Here is a 22031-nt window from a genome sequence, read left to right on the forward strand (position 1 = left end):
ACAGCAACCATCGAACCCAAAATCTGCCCGCTGAGACCCTCCACCCTTGTAGGGCAAAAGCCCGGAGCCCAGATGCTATTCTTCCTCTAACTTCCCTAACTAAATGACCCTCTTGAATTCTCCGTTGTTGCAAAGAAAGGCAATGACAAATCCAGGGTGGGGAATGGCAACCAGAAGGGCCGCAGTCAGAGTCCAGTGCTTGGGCCTTAAAAAGAGCCCAGCGCTGTGACTTTTTCATGAATAAAAAAGTCCCCGCCCATAGTCCACATGTCCTTTTGGACCCTAATTTATATACTACAGAAAGCTGTATACTCAGCCTGTCATGCTTCATAACACCACTATTTATGGCAGGAGAGATTTTTTTTTTCCCTGAAGAATATATTTAATACAGGTAAAGCCAACAGTAGGCTTCTTACAGCTCGCAAATCAAGAACAGGTGCTTTGACTTAACTGATTCATTCACTCTGCACCCAGCTTTCTTGCTGAGTCCAAGTAGCTCTCTCGACTTCCCCACACATCCAACCCTACTTAAAAGAATTTGCATCAGTTTTTTGTTTCCTCACTTGGGTCCTAAGGAAAAAGCAGATCTTCCCGCTGTTCAGTTCCGGATCTGCCAGGCTGTCGCCCTCAGAGAGCTGGGTTTGAAAAAGAGGGGGGTGGCTGGGCACTGGCATTGATCTTTAAAAAATCATTCTGAAATCGCCATAATGTGAAGAAATATGGTGCTTCGTCCTCGTATTTCACACATAATGACATGAGATGGCTTCATTTGGGGGGAAAAATAACCCCGGCAGGAGGATGTGCGTGTGCAGAGGTGATCTGCAGCTTTCTGCTCAGCAGAGGGGTACATGGACAAAAAGATAAAATCTCAAATTAGAATGGCCCCGCTTTTGTTAAAATAATGGGGCAGGGGCGGCCTGTCTTACAAGGGCCCAAGGTCGGAGAATGACGAGAAAATCAGCCCTAGCCTGACCCTAAACCGAATCCAAGGAGAATCCGGTTTGTCCAAGGGCCGCCCGCCCTCCCTGTGAGCCCACAGCACAAGAAGTGACTGCACACAGGGCAGAAGCTGGAAGAGCAATGGCTGGGAGATGAGCCAGGAAGCCAGCCGGTGGCCCCAGGGGAGTCCCAGCACAGGGCCAGCAGAGTTGATACCAATAAAACAGGAGATTTGGAAGCTCCAGCAAGAGAGAGTGCAGGAAGAAAGGCCGCACCGGTGGGTGGGAGACTGACCCAGCAGGCTCTCTGTCTATGCTGGTGTCCAACACCGGTATTTGAAAATCTTTTGGAGCAGGACAAGAGGGGTGAAAGTCTCCATCCTCATTGGGTGGAAGGGAAGATTACTTGGGACCCCTTCCCACACCTCTGTTCTGCTGACACTTTAAGGAAGTTCTCTTAACCCTTTATCACATCCAGCTCCCTCATCTGGGCAATTTTAAGGGCCTGGCCAGCTATTTAGTGAAGAAAAGGAGAAATGGCTGTGCCCCCTACCCCACTTTCCTCTGGCCAGGGCCAGAGAGAGGCCTGAGAAATTTAAAGGAGCTTTGGCTAGTTGTATTAAACTCTCAAAGACTCAACTTTCCAGGGCCTGACAAATCCCTTTAACTTCATGCAGATTCTAATGTTAGGATAGCTAAATTTTAAGACAGGATTTTTGGACATGTACTCCCCCCCACCCCTTAAATTCCCCTTCTCTTTTCTCAGCTACTGAGGAGTCAAGAGAAGCTTCCAGGCCGGAAACCCTCCCCAAATAGTCACAAAGAGCCCCTTCAAAAGAGAATAACGTTGTAAAACCCCTCAACTTCTCGCCCCATCATCTCCAGTGGATTGCTGCTGCGCTGTTGTTTAATAAACATCTTGTGTCAAGGGGACAGAGACGAGGAAACGAGGGCCTGCAGGGTGGAGTGAAGGTGTGTTTGTGTGTGGGGTGGGGGGACAGAACCACTTCCTCTTTAATTATGCTGTGGCTGCTCACAGGCTGGGGCTCTCTCCCTCCCTCTGCCCTGCTCTCCCTCTCTCCCTCCCGGTCCCGCCTGGGGAGAGGGCTCCACAGCCCGCGTCCCTCCCGAGGCAGCCTGCTGCTTTCCCTCCGCCTCTCCTCCGCCCCCGCCGCCCCATGTCGAGAACTGCCCCCCCTTCCTGCAAAAGGCGGGGGGACCGGGCGGCGGGCAGCTCAGGCTGAGGTTACGTGGCCGCCGGAGCCCTGACGTGATAGCACATTGCATCAGCATAAAACAATCCATCCTCGATATGGAATGCGGTGCGGACGGATGACAGCGAGAGCGCAGCCCCCTCACCGGATTGATTTATGTCGGAGCTGACGCTTTATCAGGCAGTCGGAAAAACTTTGACCAATCATTTTGCAAGGAGCGCTGAGCCGGGCTGCTCCACTGTACTTTGTTGGCTGAGAAGTTGAGCAGGGGGTGGGGGTGGGAGGGTGGGGGGCTGGGGGGGTCGCGTCCGAAAGCCCTCACACCGTTCTGGGTGCCACCTCTCCCTGCTTGGGCGCCGCCGCGCGAGCGCTTCCCTTCCCCCTGCGAGCGCCCGGATAATGTCTGAGAATGTCCATTTCTGGGACGCTTAGCAGCTATTATGTCGACTCGATCATAAGTCACGAGAGCGAGGACGCGCCTCCAGCCAAGTTTCCTTCCGGCCAGTACGCGAGCCCCCGGCAGCCGGGCCACGCGGAGCACCTGGAGTTCCCCTCGTGCAGCTTCCAGCCCAAAGCGCCGGTGTTCGGCGCCTCCTGGGCGCCGCTGAGCCCGCACGCGTCCGGAAGCCTGCCGTCCGTCTACCACCCCTACATCCAGCCCCAGGGCGTCCCGCCGGCCGAGAGCAGGTACCTCCGCACCTGGCTGGAGCCGGCGCAGCGCGGCGAAGCGGCCCCGGGGCAGGGCCCGGCGGCGGTGAAGGCGGAGCCGCTGCTGGGCGCGCCGGGGGAGCTGCTCAAACAGGGCACGCCCGAGTACAGTTTGGAAACTTCGGCGGGCAGAGAGGCCGTCCTGTCTAATCAAAGACCCGGCTTCGGGGACAATAAAATTTGCGAAGGAAGCGAGGACAAAGAGAGGCCGGATCAAAGTAAGTTATAAAAAAGTTAGGAAATACCCAGGCCGAAGGCCAGGCGCGGGGGAGGGGAGAGGCAATAAACTGCGGACAATGTGAAGGGGAACCGCGGCGGTGGCCGGAGAGCGAGCGGGGGAGGAGGGAACCGGGAGGAAGGAAGGAAGCAAGCTGGGTGCCCGAAGGGGAGCCCCGAGGCCGCGGGAGGAGCGCCGCGCCAACTGCGCCAGTCCTGGAGGGAAGCGGGGCGCGGGGACCAACTCGCTGATCTCTCGGCCCCGCTTCCCCACTGTCCCGGAGGCGCGGCTGAAAGCCCGGGGGGAGGCTGACGACGGTCTGCCGGGAGAGGGCTGGCGGGGCCTGGGCGGCCGCGGGCGGAGCCGAGAGCCCGCGCCGGCAGGGCCGGGAGCGCACGGGGCTGCCCCGGCCCGCGCGGCTGGCAGAGCTCCCCGCGCCACGCGCAGACCGTAAAAGCCGGCCAAGGGGAAGTGGGAGGGGGCTCATTAGGATTTTATTTGCGATGCAACAGCCTGGCGGAGGATTGAGTCTAGCAGATCTCGCGCAGCAGCCGCTCAGGGTCCGCAGCCGGCGCCGGGAGGGGCGGGGGAAGCCCAGGACCCGGTGACTGAGCCCCCTCCCCGGATGCGCCGGCCCCTCCCCGGGAGCCTTCCCTCCGGTCGCCCCCTCCCCTCCTTGGTATCCTCTCCTGGGTGGCGGCTTCCTTTTCTGCGGCCACCCGCTGCTCTCCGCGGGGCTCCCTAGCCCCAGCCTGAGCTGTCCGCCGCGCAGGGAGTCGGAAATCGCTTCCAAACTTCGCGGCGGACAGACAGAGCGGAGAAGAAAAGATCCCAAAGGGACCCTGGGGAGAGGAAGGGTGGGAGAAGAAGCGTGCGGAGAGGTGGAGAACTTCACCCTCCGACGGTAGTTTCTTATCACCTCCCACTCCTCCAAGAGCACCCCCGCCAGGAACCCAAGTCTGGCTAATTTCCAGGAGGTGCTGCTGGCTAAGGGTGGTGGTGGTGGGGAGTTTCGTATTCTTCTTTTTCTTTTTCTTTCTTTCGTTTTTTTTTTTAAGATAGGAAGGGCAAATTAGCAGCCCCAACCAATAACCTTCAAGCTGGTGGGGACAAGTCCTCTCCCCTTACTTTTTGGGGGGAGTGGGGATTGGATTTTTTAGCCTCTGCTTGCCTTGCCAGATTTCTCACCAGCAGAATGGCGCACCTGCCCTTTGGGGTGACCTTACTGCCCCACACTCTCCTGAAGTCCCTGTGGGGTTCCACCTGCCAGTTTGAATCACAAGAGCTAGCTTTTGAGCAACACCCGCTCTTCCCAAACCCTCCCTGATCACACCCAAACAGACCTCCCCCACCCCAAGCCCCCAAACTCTTCCTGGAAAGCCCATTATTGCAAGGCAGCAATTTGGTTAGGATCAATTATTAACAGTTTTTTTCCTCTTTCATATTTAATGTAACTGCAGGTCCCATCACAGGCAATCACATTAAGGAAATAGTGCTGCAAACTGGTAAGACACAGTACTTAGTGTAGGATGAACCAGATTATTTAAATATATATATATTCAGTACTTTTTTGGGGGAGAGAGAAGGAATCTAGGGGGAGAGTGTTTGTTATTTTTAATTGGCTCTCCTTTATTTGGCAACTTTTCTGTGTTACAGGGTAGGGAGAGAGAGAGAAAGGAGAAGAAAAGCCTGTATACATTTTTGTTTCTTCTCCCCCCCCCACTTCCACTCCATTACCCTTTTCTCTGTTCCCCTTCACCACATGAAGTCAGTTGGAGTGAGGTGTGCTGTGAAGAGCTTTCTGTTACCGCTACAACATCCATGGCTCTCCACCTTGGCACTGGAGCAGTCTTGATTCCAAATTTCCCTGAACTTGCTTTAACCAAACTGTGGGCTGAGCAGGAGTGGAAAAGGAGAGACTATTGCAACCATAAGTTATCTGTGAGCCCCTGGTGCTCCCTTGTCCACAGGCTGGGGGTGATAAATGGTTGCAATTGGGTTGCTTGTGAATTGCAGTGTGCTGGATGTTTCAGTCTCTAAGTGTGGACCCATATTGGTGATCTTTGATGGGGGGGACAGATATCTACCCACACATACATGCCTGCTACCATGTGGCCAAGAGACGCAAACTTGCGACCAAGACAGGGTGTCCTGGGATGGGACTGGAGGGTCCGGAGGTCTCTTGGCTGTAGCTCAATAGAAGCTGCTCTCCCCCAGCCCAATACTACTCTCACCTCCCAGACCACAGCCAGGACCCTTCAGGTCAGCCATCCCTAGTTAGACTTGTGGTGCAGAGAGTTGAGGGGCAGGGACTTTCGCCATACTGAGCTCTGACCTGAGTCCTATCCATTTTGGACTCAAGTGGAGAAAGAATACCTGAGGCAGGCAAAGCTTCGGAAGTGCTGAGCAGCCTAGCACGTGGTAGGCACCCTCCTGTCCAAGTAACCTCTCACCTGGAGGTATCCATAACAACTCCTGGCCCATCTCTGGGACCCTTTCCAGGAACTTGAAGGCCCAGGTGCCCCTTTCTCCAATGCAACATGGGGAGCAGACACCAAAGTGTACCGTCTTGGAAGAAGAACACCAGGGCCCTTCATCCCCCCTTCCTTCCTTTGATTCTATCGCTGCTTCTCTTTCAGCCAACCCTTCCGCCAACTGGCTGCACGCTCGCTCTTCCCGGAAAAAGCGCTGTCCCTACACCAAATACCAGACGCTGGAGCTAGAGAAGGAGTTTCTGTTCAATATGTACCTCACCAGGGACCGTAGGCACGAAGTGGCCAGACTCCTCAATCTGAGTGAGAGACAAGTCAAAATCTGGTTTCAGAACCGGCGGATGAAAATGAAGAAAATGAATAAGGAACAGGGCAAAGAGTAAAGATCCCCCCTATCCTCCCCGCCCCTTTCCCATCTCACGCTTATTTATAAGTGATTGCCGCAAAGCCAGTGCTGTCTGGGATGTATTCAAGTGAGTGGGGAAGGGACTCTTTCTTTTCAAGGTCCTTTCCTGCATCTAGAGCTTCTCTCCTTTCCTTTGCCCTTACCTGCCCTCTCTGCCCTGGGTTTCAGGAGGAAGTTTTGTTAATTTAGAAGGTAGATGTAGTTGGTTCCTAAGGAGGGGATGGGCCACAAGGAAAAAGAGACCCTAGTCGAGCCCCTAGCAACTTCCCCCTAATTTTTCTGGGAAGCCCCAGCCCCTTACTTCCAGCCTGCCTGTTCTGGCCTACGTCTATCCCAAAGTCACCCAGGGACACTTTAACTGCACACAACCCAACAGACCCCGCATACATAAAGCCTGGAGCCCACAATAATAATGAGAAAAGCTCACAGCCAACACTCAAATGAAGTGACCTCTCAAATGCAGACCATCGCTCCCCAAATCTGGCAAAACAGCCATCAGAACGTCAGGCAAGATTCCATTCCTGACGTAAACACACAGCAAGGTGTCTAGAGACACACTCCAGAATGAGGCACTGCAGCTCATTCAAAGAGCTGAGCATCACAATACCACCCCCTAAGAAACCCCCAAAGCTACTCTGCCCAACTCAAGGGCCAAAGGGTAAAAGCTCCCAAGCTGGTGGGCTAGAAAGGGCAAGGAAAGGCCACAGTGGTCTTATGAAGGTGTCTTGGGTTTTATGAAGGCATTCCACACGCACATTTTGTTGCAGGAAATGTTTAATTCTGCATGTTGTTTTCCTCTCCTTCCAACAAAAGGAGGTCAAATTGTGGGTCGTAAGCCTTGACAATGTCGTCCGTCTGTTCATCTGTGCCCCGCTTGACAGAGACTGTAGCTTCTCTTGCTCTCCACTGGCCCCTGCATTCTTCTGCATCCTCCCAGTTCTGAAATCAACTCTGTTCGGCCAAATCCACCTTGCACCAGCCAAGCCGCCCCTTGTAGAAAATCCCTCCACTCTCAATACCCTGCTAGGTCAACCCCGCCAAAGGCAGGAAAGCCAGGGCAGGAAAGTCCCATGGAGAATTTATTGAGAATCGATTCCTGAGCTCCCTTCCGGCTAAGCTGTGGAGGACAGAGAGGAAGGAGCAAAGGCTCCAGCACGCGGCGTTAGGCGCGGTCCTGCCCACCCTGTTCACCTCCCAACCTATGCGGAAGAGCCACGGGCTTAGCGGCTGCCCGCCCCAGCGCAGAGCAAGACCGGCCCCAGCGCCGGGCTTTGCCTCCCTCGACCTGGGCCTGGAAGGCGATCTGCGCGGCTGCTGCGCACACGCTTCTGGGGAACAGTCCCGCGTGCAAAGGAAAGAGGCAGATTTGCACCTAAGCATCAGGCTGAAGCTTACTCTGATTTCCTTCTGCCCCCCGCTCTGGGACCTCTCCAATCTCTTTCAATTCCATGGACTCTTGCTCCTGCTTCTCCCGTCCCTGCAAGGGGACATTCCAGTAGAATTTTTTGCTTTGTTGGTGGCTGTCGTGAAATTGTGCTGTGTTTTGTGATTTCTTTGGGGGTGATTGTCTCGCCTGTTTTCAGTTGTTGCTTATATGGGAGGGTGGTGGGTGGGAGTGGGTAGGGTGAGGGGCCTAGAGCTTGGGTTGTTTGTTTTGGAAGGAAAAAAAAAACAAGAAAAAGAACAAAAATATATATATCACTCTAGAAAATCAGTCTCTCCTTGTGTCTTATTCTGTGTTGGCTCTCTTCACCTGGCCAGAGGTAGAGATCCTAGTTCCAAGAGAGCACCTTGGAAAAAAAGAGACCCCCTGTGCCCAAGAAGTTTCTCCTTAGACCCTGCAGAGCAGGCTTCCTGGTGGAGCTGGGAGCTGGTCTGGACCCAAAGTCCCAAGACCACTGCTTAAACTGAGCAAGGGCTTATCGACAGAAGAGCTGGGACACTCCATGGAGGAAAGAAAAGGTGAGAGGTTTGGAGAGGGGTTTGGTCTTGCTTTCTCCAAAGCTAGCTGCACCTGGGACCTCCCTGCCAGCTCTAGAGTCAGAGGGAAGGCAAGGCTGGTCCTGCCGCCCCTGGAAGCAATTCCTCTCTCAGCCGGCTGACACTGTCAACTTGGTTTGGCCGCTTTAAAATCATGCATGCGAGGAAGGCAGTAACTTCCTTCTATTGCTTGCAGCAGGGTGACTGGGTGTAGGCTGAGGCCTCCTGAAGGCCTGGCTCTCCTTTCTTCCACTCAAAAGGAGTGAATCCTTCAGGATTCTTGGTCTGCACCTGGAATTTGAGGCTCCAGTTTGAGCCGTAGAATAGCAGCCTTGGTGGGTGGAGGTTGGTAAGGGCGGAGGCCTGGGACGTGGCTCCCAAAGGCAGAGAAAAGGGACTGAATGTGGAACAGAAATATCTCGGGAGATAAGAAATCCCCTTCCCAATTGGACCCTAGAACTAAAATCTGTTCAGAGAGACGCCTTTCTGTCCCTCTCAGACTGTGGTGTCCCCACCGAAGTCCCATATGAAGACCACTGTTCTCATCGAGCTTTGGGATTTGGCTTCTGCCTGGCTGGTGCTTGCAAACCAGCCTCCTGCTGGGGCCTCCCATCCAGCTGCCCCAGAGCACTGCAGCCTGCAAGCACCCGCATGGTTGGAGTAGAGGTGGGGACAAAGCATAACCTGAGTGAAAGGATCTTGGAAGTGAAAAGGCCCGGCCTACCCCTCTCCAGCGAACGGAGAATGTATTAATCTGAGAGATGGCAGGAGGCAAGAGAAAGAGAAGCTCCTGCGTATGGCAAGGCCCGGGCACCCGCATCCTCCAAAGAGGGTTCTATTAGGTATATAAAATGAATCTGGCTTTAGAGCTTGCGTAGACTAGGCTCCCTCCCCATCCTGGGTTCCCTGGAGCCAACCGGCGCTGAGAGTGCGCCCAGAATGCTGGGTTCCGCCCAGAGGAAACGCCAAAGGCTAGGCTGGGACCCGAGGGAGTGCTGCGGGGTAGGGGGTATTGCCCCCAGGAGAAGCCTCCGGCGGTGTCTGGTCCTTAGCCGGGTGGCTTCTTTAAAGACAAACAAAGGCGAAGATGCGGATGCTGGGAAGCCGGAGATGGGGAAATCTGTTGTCATAAAAGAGAGCGAGAGATTCAGAGAGGGAGACCGCGAGAGTGCGAGACAGAGAATCCGGGAGAGGAATTCAATGCCGTGTGCGCAGCAATAAAAGAATATGACCGCTATAAAAGTTTATAGCGTATAAATTTCTGAAGGTTAAGAAACTAAACAGCAGCAAAGCAAACAGTGAGAGGAAACTTTCCGGAGCTGAGAGAGCAGCATCTGGTCTTGGGCTTCGGGCCTGGCGAGGGGTGTGTGTGTGGGGGGAATGGGTGGGCCTGGCTCCGCAGCCCCCACCCTCACAGCCCAGTACGAGGCTTGGGGTTTCCCAGGCCCCAGGTGGGCAAAGAGGGAGAAGAGGAAAGGGGGGAGGGCGAACACTTTGTTGTCACAAATGCTTTAGAGAACGCAATTAGGAATCTTGTCTTTGTTCTTCATACCCCCTTCAGAATCGGACGTCATAAAGAAGCCCCCTGCACGCACGCACGCACACACACGCGCGCGCGCGCGTACACACACACACACACACACACACACACACACACACACGGGGTGGGGGGGAGGGAGAGGTCCGGCGGGGCCAGACGTCTGGGCGCGGGCAGCCTCTTGATCCTTTAACAGTCCCATTCTACCCTCTCAGGCCTCCTCTCCCCCCACAAAAAGCCCAATTGTTTCCCCTCAGAATTTGAAACAATCGCGTTGAGTTTGAAAAGTGCTCGGCTCTCCCTTTTACGGGCCATAAACGGCACACTGCTTGGCGGTCTTCGCCAGAACCTAGGAGCTTGAAATGGGGGAGGGCAAGGGGAGCGGGTGTAAGTACGAAAAAAAAAAAAGCTTATGGTTTCCTTTTTCCTTCCCACCCCCTCACCTTGCTTTTTTTTTTTTAAAGCTTATCTGCACAATTTCATGAACCATTTCCTGATTTCCGATGGCTTTTCTCTCGCCTGCTCTCGTTTCCCTCTCCCTTTTCTGCCAATAATGAAAGTTTCTCCAGCTTGTCGCCTGGGTAGCTGGCTCTGGAGAAACTGGCCGAGCCGGTGACGACGGCGCCTTTTCTTATAATGACCGCTAGATGGCACCCTTGCTCCACGTGAAAATCCCCTGTGCGGCGGCTGCGGGCGCTGGCGGCTGCACCGCGCACCTTGGTCGACCCTCAATCTACGAACTGAGCGCTACCAAAAAGTCATGAATAATTTGCGCGTAATAAAAATATACGATTCATTATGGCCGTTTCCCCCATTTTATAGATTTCAGATGTAGTGGTGTTGCTCCCCTCCCCTCAAATGGACAATTTTCTGAATTTCCCCCAGGAGGAGGGCTCTGTGCTTCTCACCCAGTTTCTGGGTTCTGTGGGGGAACAAATGCATGAAAACAGTGAATAGTAGCAACAGCAGCAATAGTAAGTAGTAATAGTACCAGCAGTAGCAGCAGCAGCAGCAGTAGTAGTAGTAGTAGTAGTAGTAGTCGTAGTAGTAGTCATAGTCATAGAAATAATGGGTGTAAATAAAAGGGGAAAAATGGTTCTGGAAAATAAGATTTTCCAGGGCTAGAAGCGACAGGAATGTCTGCGGATGCGGGTGAGCAGGTCAGGTGAGAGGGGAAGAGACGGCAGAAGAAGATCTCGGATGGAGAGGAAGCTGCCCGAAACCTGCTGCTGGGATCAGCAGAAGAGGGAGCCGGGTGAGATAGCCTGGGGATGGGGTAGGGGTGGGGACAATTTTGGGGAAATTGATTGTGGCTTTGGTGGGGATTGAGGGTGCTCATAGCCGGCGGGGCGGCTCCACTCAGACCAAGGCTCCAAGAGCTTTTGTAAGTGTCAGGGTCCGGGCTAGGCGTGCCCGGGCAACCCGGGCGCAGAGCAGGGGTTCCCCGGAAAGATAAGGTGGGAGAAGGCTCGAATATCTCCTCTGGTTGTTCTGCGCGCCCCAAGTTGAGCCGCTAAAAATGTGCGCGTTTCGCGGTCGGATGTGGGGGCCGGCAAGGCGGCGGCGGGGAGCAGGAGCTCGGTTCTCCCCGCGGACAGCGGTTTGCAGGTGAGCGCTCCGACTCTGCGCGCATACCTGAAGGACATGGGTGCTTTCGCAATTTAGCAGCTGGAGGCCTGGACTCCGGGTGTTTTTCGTTCTGAAACCCGCGCGCTATCTGCCCATAGTCCCTTTGATTTCAAATCTCCTGTTTCCTCCAGGCCCAGGCGAATCCGTGCCCCCCATCCAGACAAACCTGCGCGAGAAATAGATTCCGCCCCCTCCTTAAAATTAGCCCGGCTGCAGCCTCTGCTCTTTCCCCAGGAGCGGGTGCGAAGAGGTGAGCGGAGTTTCTCAACTTGAGTTTCTCTAATAAATGTGCGCTCCGTTGGGTGTTTATAAATTATCTCCTCGCTCTTTCTTGTTTTCTCTTATAATAGAAACATTTCCCTTCCATCAGGAATTTCTGGCACGGTGTAGGGATGATTTAGAACAAGCCATTGAATTTCTACCTCACCGGTGAGTCCTCAAATCATGACCATAAAATCCCCCGCATTTGATAAAAACATTCGCTTCGGCAGGCAACAGCTTAACTCTCGCTTCCGCTGTCTCACTGCCCTCTTAGTCCTGGGCCGAAAATTCGAGACTTTTCCCTTCGCGCGCGCGCGCTCTCTCTCTCTCTCTCTCTCTCTCTCTCTCTCTCTCTCTCTCTCTCTTTCAGCCCCTCTCTCATTCTCCAGATTCACTTTTGAAGGACCCAGTGGTGCCACTGGTAACTTCCCCTTAGAAAAGTGATGGTTTCATTTTTACACAGGACGAGGCGAATGGGATCCCCAAAAAGCGCCCCTCCAAATATATAGAAAACCACTCTCCTGAATAAACAATGGATTGAATGTATTCGAAAAGCCTCCACCTTTGTTGCTGTAAATTTCTTCTCTCCCTTCCTTCTCCCTTAGCCAGTGAGCCCCTTCAGGAGGCCATTGGTTTGGACCCTCAGGCTGGGGCCTTCCAAGTCTGGCCACCATCATCACTAGGCCTGATAGGCCAGGAAAGGCCACCAACATGAGAGTGTGGCACCCAGTCAGTTTCATCCTTTGATCTGTTTCAGGCTCCATGTCCTCAGGTCTAGAGAGAGTGTGGGGCTTAACTAGAGTTTCCCCAAGGGGGAGGAGAGAAAATGGGGGACACAGTGGCCTTGCTGCATCTAAAGCCCCACTACCTCAAAGTCAGTTTAGGCAATGATAGTGTTTCAAAGGATGCTGAAAGCTGAAAAGGGCCCCCTTCATACATACACTCTGCAGCCACTGCCTAGGGCAGAGGAGGATACAGGACAGCAGGCACCAAGGCCAGGCACCGGGGCCTCAGTGCCCAGCAGCAGCCTCCATTGCCCTTCTAGCCCTTTGATGTGCTGATGGGCTTTGCAGTGCGCTATCACTCTAGGGACTGGCTGGGAAGGTTAGGAGCCAACTGGGCTTGCTCACTGGGTCCTGAGGCCTGAGTCCAGGAGTGGCGTGACCCGACTGGGTGTCCTTCTGCTGGTGGCATCAGACCCCTCTCCCAACACACAAAGTTGGTCTCCCTAAGTGCTGACTGGGCCAAGTGCCTTCTAGAGACCGTTTCTGCCTCCAGTACTGCCCCCAGGCCAAACCAGGTTGTGCAAAACTGCAGAATGCTCAGTTGCAGGGCAAACTTTGCTCAGTGATTCACCACTGACCATTAACCTGAAAGTTACTTCTCCCGTCCCGGCCCCTCTTCATGCCCTTCTGGACCCCTTCTGCAAAGAAAATCCTTGCATATTTGTTTAATGAGGCAAAGCTGGTGAGTGGTCTGGGTGGGGCAGAGAGGGGATGGCTTGGGGGCTCTGGAGAGGGGAAGGGGGCAGGTGCTCGCCACAACTGAAGGAGGCAAAAATCTCAGAAAAGTCACCGTGTGCGCCGAAAAAAAAACTATATTCATTCTCATTTCAGCTTTGTCACCCCCACCCGTGCCGCAGTCGGGTGGCGGGGGCGATCGAAGCTGCAGTTTTATAGCTGTAGAGGAAAGAACTCGTAAAATGCTAACAGCTTTTATGCGCTGCGGCATAAACAACAACAGACTCCGGCTTTATTGCGTTTTATAGTTTGTTAAAGAGTTTACAGCCGTTTTTGGGGGGCCGGTTACCCAGCCAATTCCCTCCACACGATAGTTAAACCTTTATCAATAATAAGGAAATTGATCATTAAAGCTTTAAATATGACTACCTCGTTTGTTTGAAAATATGTTTAGGAGAGGAAGCTGTATGATTTGATAACTTGTATTAAAATACCAATTACATTTATAGGACCTTTTAAAACTCGGCGCAATTAAACCGTGTTCTTTTACATTTTTCCGAAGCGACCCTGACATTTAAAAAGACTCGAACTGCCTCGTTAAAATCGCAAAATTAACAGCGTGCCTACGCCTGGCGCGTTGTGTCTGTGCGTGTGCGTGGTTTTTTCCGTGACTCCCCCACATCAGTCTTTGGGGGTGGTCTGGGAAGGTATTTGATTTGTTGTGAGGCGAGAGATATCTCATTAATGTAGGTAGTTAAACAGATTTAATCCGTATTCATTCTCTCTCACCCCCTCTCCCTCTCCCCCTCTCTCTCCCCCTCTCTCTCTCCCTGGGTGTTTTTTTTTTTCTTCCCCTCCTTTTTTTTTTTTTCCCCCTCGCTCTCTTCTCACTCCCAGGCGCTCTCTCGCTCTAGCTCTCTCTCTCGCTCGCTCTCTCTCGCTCTCACCCTCGCTCTGCGTTCTGTCCGGGAGGAGTACGGAGAAGCCAATAGGATGCGGGGTCTCTAATGGATGCAAATGATCATGAAAAGACAGTGCAAAATATGAAACAACTCATTTGCAGGGAAGTAAATCACCGAAAACTGTTTATGAACTGGCATCCCTTCTTCGAAATGTAAAGCGAGGACCTCTTTAAGTGGCGGTATATTTTTGTTTGGGGGGTGGGGGGTGGGGGGGGAGGGCGAGCGAGCCGCGGCTGCCATGCAAGCTTAGACTTTTGGAGGCTTCGCTGTCCTTTTCTATTCCTGGAAATCACAAAAAGTGTGGTGGCTTCGAGATCTTCTTCGCCTTTTCTTTCTTTTCTTTTTTCCCCCTCCTCCCTTTCCCTCTCCTTTCCTGGCGAGGGTGACTAGGAGCCGGCGAATCCGCGTTTTTTTCTCTCTCTCCCTCCCTTTCCCCCTCCCCACCCCCTCCCCACAGCCCCCAACTACAGCCGTCGCCGCCGCCGCCGCCTCAAAATTCAATAAAATGAGCTCTTATTTCGTCAACTCACTGTTCTCCAAATACAAAACCGGGGAGTCCCTGCGCCCCAATTATTATGACTGCGGCTTCGCCCAGGACCTGGGCGGCCGACCCACCGTGGTGTACGGTCCCAGCAGCGGCGGCAGCTTCCAGCACCCGTCGCAAATCCAGGAGTTCTACCACGGGCCGTCGTCGCTGTCCACGGCTCCCTACCAGCAGAACCCGTGCGCCGTGGCGTGCCACGGGGACCCGGGCAACTTCTACGGCTACGACCCGCTGCAGCGGCAGAGCCTGTTTGGTGCGCAAGATCCAGACCTGGTGCAGTACGCCGACTGCAAGCTCGCTGCCGCCAGCGGCCTGGGCGAGGAGGCCGAGGGTTCAGAGCAGAGCCCGTCGCCCACCCAACTCTTCCCCTGGATGCGCCCTCAAGGTGAGCTCGCGACGGCGACGGCGGGGCAGGAGGGAGACCAGAGGGCCAGAGGCCGGGCAGGGGGCCGGGCAGGCCAGGGCAGGTTTCCTTTAGCCCCTAGAAGAGGCGACTGCTCTGTTCAGATGGCCTCCCACTTCTTTCCTTCTTTCCTTCCTTCCTTCCTTCTTTCTTTCCTTCCTTCTTTTTTTCTTTTTTGTTTCCCTTGAAGGAGGGTCGCTAAGCGACATTTCCTGAACCCATAAACCCCTCACCCTGCCTTACTTTTCTTCTTCTCCCCCTCCCTTTTTCCTCTTTTACTGTTTTATGGGGGGTAGTAGAGAGAGGGGGGTGGGAGTGGGGGCGCTCAACTTTCGCACTTCTCAATTGCTTTATAGTTTAATTACCCTGAAGAAACTTTTCTTCTGGGGCAGAGGCTCTGGGGGCTTTTCAAGGTGGGTCCATCCGTCCCCATCCTGGCTTTTTTATTCTTATTTATCCCCCTCAGTCACATCCTTCCCTCTAAAGTTTATGGCACTTTTAATAGATTTGAACCACCCCCGCCCAACTCTCTGGTGCTGGTTATCAGAGGAGGGGGCTCCCCCTTTCTGGCTGTTAGATTCAGTGGTGTATGATCCCCCTCACACCTCCCCCCCTACACACACCGACCGCGGCCTCCTAGCGCCCCCGCCCCCGCGCGGGGTAGAAGGTCCCCTGCCCTTATTATACTGGTCTCCTAGGCTGGTTCACGAATCTTCCAACCTTCTCCGTCTCTACCCCCCTCCCCCACCCTCCCCTCCCCTCTGTCTCGCCCTTTCCCCCATTCCCAGCAGCCGCTGGACGCAGACGAGGCCGACAGACCTACAGCCGCTACCAGACCCTGGAGCTGGAGAAGGAGTTCCTATTTAATCCCTATCTGACTCGCAAGCGGCGGATCGAGGTGTCGCATGCGCTGGGACTGACAGAGAGACAGGTCAAAATCTGGTTCCAGAACCGGAGAATGAAGTGGAAAAAAGAGAACAACAAAGACAAGTTCCCCAGCAGCAAATGCGAGCAGGAGGAGCTGGAGAAACAGAAGCTGGAGCGGGCCCCGGAGGCGGCGGACGAGGGCGACGCGCAGAAGGGCGACAAGAAATAGGCTCCAGCTGGGACTGTCAGGGCCGCGACCACCCTCCGTCCGCGGGTCCCTCGACCTCGCCGCCGTTGCCTGCCCGAGCGAGCTCTGGCCCCGGGAGCCGGCCCGGAGCCTGGCCTCCCACCGCAGCGACCCTGCCGCGCCGGTCCCCGCTAGTGGTAGTATCTCGTAATAGCTTCTGTGTGTGAGCTACCGTGGATCTCCTTCCCTTCTCTTGGGGGCCAGGGGGAAAGACAAGGATTGTAAGCAAGGACTCCCTCGCCTAGCGAGGGTGAGCGGCTGCGGCTTGGCTGAGCCCCCCTCCCCCACGCCCTCGCCCCGTGTAAAAAGCCTCCTTGTGCAATGGTCTCTTTTCCTTTGAACGTGCTTCTTTGTAATGACCGAGGTACTGATTTCTGCTAAGTTCTCCCAACAACATGAAACTGCCTATTCACGCCGTAATTCTGTCTCCCTCCCTCTGCGCCTCTCTCTCTCTCTCTCTCTCTCTCTCTCTCTCTCTCTCCCCTCTCCCCTCTCCCCTCTCCCGCTTACTCATTTCCCTCCTCCCACCCCTGTCTCCCCGCTGCCCTCCCTAGCTCGCTGGTTTTCTCTCTAGCTTCTCTCTTTTCCTTCCCCAACGCCCCGCCTTTGGTTTGACAATTTTGTCTTAAGTGTTTCTCAAAAGAGGTTACTTTAGTTAGCATGCGCGCTGTGGGCAATTGTTAAAAAGTGTTCTTAGGTTTACTGTGAAGAGAATGTATCCTGTATCCGTGAATTGCTTTATTGGGGGGGGAGGGAGGGCTAATTATATATTTTGTTGTTCCTCTATACTTTGTTCTGTTGTCTGCGCCTGAAAAGGGCGGAAGAGTTACAATAAAGTTTACAAGCGAGAACCCGAGACTGGCCTGGCCCGCGCTCCTCATTTGCTCCTGGCGCCTTGCAGAGCTGGGGGTGGCCGGTCACTCGGCTCCTGCACCCGCCAGGCTAGGAGGCAGAGAGGAGGGGGCGGGGGCTGGAGGCAGGTGGTGCGAGTCCCTTGGCCCAGGGGCGCAAGGGGTGAGGGAGGCGGCTGCGCGTGATTGGAGGAGAGAGGAACGAGCGCGGGGCGGGGAGCCAAGAGAAACCCCCTCCCTTCGCGTTCCGAGGCTGCCTGGCCCTGGAGACCCGGAGCCCAGGCCACGCTGGAGAGATGCGCCTGGGCTGGTGGCTATATCCCTGCAACCTCCCTCTTTGTTTCCGTGTGCCCTCTCCTGTGTGTGTGTGTGGAGAGGGGTGGGGTAAAGGTGGAGTGTAGGGCTGCTGAATAAGCTTAAGCTTATATATTTTTATTTCCCGGACTCTGGTGGGGTGGGGGGGTGTAGGAGGACTGGTGAGATGCTCTTCCCCGCCTCTCCCTCTCTGGAACTTGATCACTTTTGCCAGCTCCGAGGTCGTGGCTCGCCGCCTTCCTTCCTTCGCTCCCTCTCCTTCTCCGGCAGCCGCTCCACGGAGGCATCCGCCTCCCGGAACCAGGAGAGCAGCATACCGGTCCACCCTCCTCCCTTCCTTTCTCTTACCATCTACCCCACCCCCTTCCTTTTTTATTTTCAACCTTTTTTTTTTTAGCCACCAGAAGCCGCAGCATCCCACGCCCGTGAGCTGGATTCCATGCCTCTGGGAACATCCACGAAGCCTGGCTCCTTCCCTGCCCATATGTTTGGGGCACCGAGAGAGAGCCTGATGCAAGGCTCACCTCGTTTCTCACCTCGAGAGAACAGAGCCGAGTTCCCCCAAAGGCCCAGCCAAGCCGAACTGGTCCGGATTAATAAAGACCTGACCTTCTCGCACCCACCCGCCCCGTTGCGTGCAATCTCTGCGTTTGTTTCTCGCTGGGTAACCGGCTGGGGAGGTGGGGTGGGGGGGCGACAACGCGGGTCGCTCGGAGGTTATTTTCCCTTTTATTCCGTTTCTTCCTCCTCATATCTTGCCTGCAAGCTGCCTCCAGCCCACGCAGGTCGACAGCAACCCTTGAGCCCCCAGCCCCAATCCACAGGGCTTGGCTTCCCCATTCATTATTGATCATATTTTATAAATCCAACACCACACAATTTTTTCCACATTACCGGGAGCCGTGGGGAGGCTGCCCGGCCATTGGCGGAGGGGACGTCACGAGGGCGGGGTCACGTGGTCCAGAGAGGAAAAAGGGGGTCCTTTTTGGTGTAAATCTGGACTCTAATTCTGTAATATATCAAGGAATCTCGTAAAACCGACACTAAAACGTCCCTGCCTACAAATCATCCGGCCAAATTATGAGTTCATTGTATTATGCGAATGCTTTATTTTCTAAATATCCAGCCGCAAGTTCGGTTTTCGCCACCGGAGCCTTCCCCGAACAAACTTCTTGTGCGTTTGCTTCCAACCCCCAGCGCCCGGGCTATGGAGCGGGGTCGAGCGCTTCCTTCTCCGCCTCGATGCAGGGCTTGTACCCCGGCGGGGGGGGCATGGCAGGCCAGAGTGCAGCTGGCGTCTACGCAGCCGGCTATGGGCTCGAGCCGAGTTCCTTCAACATGCACTGCTCACCCTTTGAGCAGACTCTCTCCGGGGTGTGTGCCGGCGACCCCGCCAAGGCAGCGGGCGCCAAGGAGCAGAGGGACTCGGACTTGGCGGCCGAGAGTAACTTCCGGATCTACCCCTGGATGCGAAGCTCAGGTAACGCCGCGCACGGAGCCGTCCGAAGCCACTGTGGCCCGGGCACATTCCCCGGAAGGCGCCCCCTTCCCGGCCAAGTGCCCCTTTTTGCGTCCACAATGCTCCCAGCAGAAGGTTGGCCCTGGGGACATGGCACTCCCTTGGCTGCGCGACCCGGCTCGCCGCCCCCACCCCATTTTTGCTTGGTGCTCTCAGGTTCGCTCTGCTTCTCGGTGGATCTCTCACCGCTGACGCCGCGGCGCTCTAAGCCCTCAGCTCGCCCCCCACCCTTCCTCCCGGCCTTTTAGCTTTAAATATTTATCAGCCGCGCCAGCACGGGCTGGAGATGAAGCCGTTTGTCTTGAGGAGGAAGGTTGGGGTTTGCAGAGAATAGCCATTAGGGTCTCCCCCCTCCCTTCTCCTTCACCCCGCTGGGAATCTCAGCTCTGGGTGTGTCCCCCAGCCCCAGCTAGGATAAGATCTGGGGGAGGGGACCGCAGTTCTGAGCAATTCTCCCCTCCCCCTTCCTTCCCAGCCAACCCTGCTCCCCCATTATTCCCTTCTGGACAATTAGAGGTGGGCTCTAGAGGCATGGAGGAAGGAGGGGGTATGAAAGATTAGGATCCAGCCAGGGACACAGCCAGAGACAGGTGGGGGGGGGGGGTGGCTGAGGCCAAGAGGGATGAGGATCCCAACCTGGAACTTGGGAAGGGGCAGCAGAACTAGAGAAAGGGGCAGAGGCCTCATGGGAGTACAACTGGCTTCCATAGGTGCCCTTCCCAAGACTCCTAAGTATCCCTGGAGAACTGACCACGTTTGCAGGCATTATTCCAAAAGGGTGAATATCCTCTTGGCAGATGCACTAGGACTTTATGAAGCCAAATCGAGAGAAAGTACAGGCCATTGAGTCAGTTTATGGGGATGCTTGTAGGAACCCCAAGAGACCAAGGGCTCCATGGGCTCTCCTGACAAGCCTGTCCCAGACATCTTTCTTAATGCTGTCCTGGACTCAGGGTCCAACCCCAAAGTCTAGAAGATCCAAGACTTGTGGTCAGAGGCTCCCAGTCTAACCAGGGTTGGTGGCCAGGAAAAGCGCAGCTTTTACACAGTCAGTATTGGTGGTCACGGTCCCCATTACCACTCCATAATTCAACTGCCTTTCCGGTTGATTTATCAAAGCCCAAATTTTTCTGCTTCTAAACATTCTAGCTTGGCTTTTATCTGACTTGAAATTGGGGCCCCTAGTCCCTCCTCCTACCTGCTTCTCCCTGCAGGGTTAGAACCAGCACCTCCCTCAGGGTTTAGGGCCTAACCAGGGAAGCTCCCCTCTGCCCTTCAGCCCCACCGCCCAGATACTTCATGTTCTACCCTAACCCAGGCTGCTGTCTCTCCTCTCTGGATGCTTGAAGATTGCTTTGGAGAGCTGGGTTGTCTAAGTAGGTGGGCAGACAGGACAGCCTGGCCCTGTCAGAACCTCAGCCACTCACTGGAAGACAGTCATCAGAGGGCAGCTGTTCTCAGAGCAACTCCATGTTCCAAGAAAATCTGCAAATTCTTCTGCTCCGCATTCCATAACAGGCTGGCAGGGAGGGAAGAGGGAGAACTTGTGGAAGAAAGGAGAGGAACAAGTGGACCTATGAAGGTCCTTTATCTTCTTTTCCTTTGGGGAAAAACACTGAGACCAGGCCTAGAGCCATACTCCAGGGTTACTTGCATGGTTTCCATTGCCCCCTACCCCAAAGACCCTCAGAGTCAGCATCCAAAAAGGGAGGCTTGGGGTCCCTGGTTAAGCTCTCTTCACTGTGTATACCCTCCTTGGGCACTGGGCCTCTAACAGCCAGCGGGTTAGATGTTGGATTCAGAAGCCCTAGGTTGGAACACTTGTTGGCTGAAAAATCGGAATATTTGCCTCCGGAGGCCCCTAGAAAGGTCCGCACACTGGAAGAGGGCAGGCACAGGCTGGGGTATGGAAAGTGAGAATTTGGTTTAGTGGGGAAATGAGCTCTTCCAACCGCTGACTTCAAATCACATACAGGGTCTAAGAGGAGAGATATGGGCACTCTCGTGGCTTTTTCCGCACACACTGATTTTTATCCTCTAAATACTGTGTTCAGGGACCGACCGCAAGCGAGGCCGCCAGACCTACACGCGCTACCAGACCCTGGAGCTGGAGAAGGAGTTTCACTACAATCGCTACCTGACTCGGCGGCGGCGCATCGAGATCGCGCACGCGCTCTGCCTCACAGAAAGACAGATCAAGATCTGGTTCCAGAATCGGCGCATGAAGTGGAAAAAGGAGAACAAGAATGTGGGCCCCGGGGTTATTGGCCAGGACAAGGCCGAGGCGGAGGAGGACGAGGAAGAGTGAGGGACGGAGAAAGGGAAGAGGACGAGAAAGACGAGAAGGGAGAGGGGGAGAAGCCCAGCTGAGAACTGAACTAGGAAACTCAAATCAAATGGGGGAGGGGACCTATTTAAATGGAAAGCAGGTAATTTTTTATAGGAGAAAAGATGAAATTTTGGTTTCTTAACACTGAAAAAAAAAAAACTACCTATAGAAAAGCCCGCCGTGTTTGTTTTGTACAATATGGGAAGGACGTCATCTACCTGTTCTGTAGCTTTCTGGAATTTGCCTCCCTTTTTCTATGTCTCTATTGTAAGGTCTTTGTAAAAATCTTGCTGTTTTGTAAGCACCCCTCTTTGACGCTGTCTTTGTGGTCTGTGGGTCTAGACTAATGTGTGTTGTCCACCCCACCTCCTGAGTCCCCGCCTTCCCAGTAGTCCCACTGAGGGGGCCTTAGGTAGCCCCAAGGACCCACCGACTAGCTTGAGTGTCCTCTTTGTGCACTTGGCCTGCCCTGATGCTTCTTGTTCCCCCCAGCCCCTGTGATCCTCTTTACATTGTATGTGTATCTGAATAATGGAGAAATAAAACGCAATTTAAAATATAAATAGATGCTCTAGTTTCTATATCTAAGGCTGAGGGGGGGTCATGGTTATCCCTGCATCTTACCACCCCTCTGTTCACATTTCTGCAGTTCATCCAGTTCTTTCTGTGCTGGGGTCTGCTTTTTTTTTTTTTTTCCGGTGTCCTGGCTCTGGGGGCAGCCGACTAGTGAACCCGATGTCATACACACATTCCCTTTACATTCTTTTATACGTGCTGACATAGGCAAATAGATACAATCACACATATTTACAGGCTGACATGACACATAAATATATACATTGTCACATACAGTCACAAAGAAACGCCCATATTCATATGTTCACAAATACACATCTAGGCATTCACACATCCCAACTCCTCACCCAGACACATGCATTCATGTTCACATACACTCATAAGTAAACACACTTTCACACTCACTTACAGACACATTTATACATACCAATTACATTCACACATCGGCCTATAAACACACACATTCACATTTGCCCCCAAGTAAACACATCCATGAGTCCACATGCTCAGTCACACACATTCACAAAACCAAACCAAACTCTCGCAGTTCCACAAACTTCCTCAACCTGACTTTCA

The 22031-nt window shown here is 54.0% G+C and overlaps 3 protein-coding genes across 9 annotated transcripts; all 3 read left to right on the forward strand.

Annotated features, from left to right (window-relative positions):
* Window positions 1-2447: 2447 nt before the first annotated feature.
* Window positions 2448-7506, forward strand: HOXB9 (homeobox B9). The gene is made up of 2 exons (XM_016164826.2): window positions 2448-3078; window positions 5717-7506. Exons 1-2 carry the CDS (start codon window positions 2562-2564, stop codon window positions 5950-5952), a joined length of 753 nt encoding a protein of 250 aa, XP_016020312.1. The 5' UTR covers window positions 2448-2561; the 3' UTR covers window positions 5953-7506.
* HOXB8 (homeobox B8) lies at window positions 2946-17649 on the forward strand. Of its 7 annotated transcripts, XR_004951650.1 has the most exons (5): window positions 9669-10747; window positions 11253-11550; window positions 13740-14733; window positions 15540-17026; window positions 17429-17649. XR_004951650.1 is itself a non-coding variant. In XM_036223835.1 (4 exons), the coding sequence occupies exons 3-4, from the start codon at window positions 14310-14312 to the stop codon at window positions 15845-15847; spliced, it is 732 nt and encodes a 243-aa protein (XP_036079728.1). In that variant the 5' UTR covers window positions 2962-3078; window positions 11253-11550; window positions 13740-14309; the 3' UTR covers window positions 15848-16860. The 7 variants fall into 7 exon arrangements, 6 of the variants coding, with proteins under 6 accessions (XP_036079730.1, XP_036079728.1, XP_036079731.1 ...); XM_036223835.1 differs by lacking the exons at window positions 9669-10747; window positions 17429-17649 and adding an exon at window positions 2962-3078 and having other exon boundaries at window positions 15540-16860; XM_036223838.1 differs by lacking the exon at window positions 17429-17649 and having other exon boundaries at window positions 9668-10747; window positions 14262-14733; window positions 15540-16860.
* A 122-nt stretch (window positions 17650-17771) lies between these two features.
* HOXB7 (homeobox B7) lies at window positions 17772-21442 on the forward strand. The gene is made up of 2 exons (XM_016164828.2): window positions 17772-18511; window positions 20605-21442. The coding sequence occupies exons 1-2, from the start codon at window positions 18112-18114 to the stop codon at window positions 20856-20858; spliced, it is 654 nt and encodes a 217-aa protein (XP_016020314.1). The 5' UTR covers window positions 17772-18111; the 3' UTR covers window positions 20859-21442.
* Window positions 21443-22031: the final 589 nt, after the last annotated feature.

Source organism: Rousettus aegyptiacus, unplaced genomic scaffold, assembly GCF_014176215.1.
Source record: "Rousettus aegyptiacus isolate mRouAeg1 unplaced genomic scaffold, mRouAeg1.p scaffold_m13_p_6, whole genome shotgun sequence".
Taxonomy (NCBI): domain Eukaryota; kingdom Metazoa; phylum Chordata; class Mammalia; order Chiroptera; family Pteropodidae; genus Rousettus; species Rousettus aegyptiacus.

Coding starts and splice junctions, on each gene's coding strand:
- HOXB9 (XM_016164826.2), top strand. CDS start 2,562: ATGTCCATTTCTGGGACGCTTAGCAGCTATTATGTCGACTCGATCATA. Junction 3,079..5,716: donor CAAAGAGAGGCCGGATCAAA/GTAAGTTATAAA, acceptor CTTCTCTTTCAG/CCAACCCTTCCGCCAACTGG.
- HOXB8 (XM_036223837.1), top strand. CDS start 14,310: ATGAGCTCTTATTTCGTCAACTCACTGTTCTCCAAATACAAAACCGGG. Junction 14,734..15,539: donor CCCCTGGATGCGCCCTCAAG/GTGAGCTCGCGA, acceptor CCCCATTCCCAG/CAGCCGCTGGACGCAGACGA.
- HOXB7 (XM_016164828.2), top strand. CDS start 18,112: ATGAGTTCATTGTATTATGCGAATGCTTTATTTTCTAAATATCCAGCC. Junction 18,512..20,604: donor CCCCTGGATGCGAAGCTCAG/GTAACGCCGCGC, acceptor TACTGTGTTCAG/GGACCGACCGCAAGCGAGGC.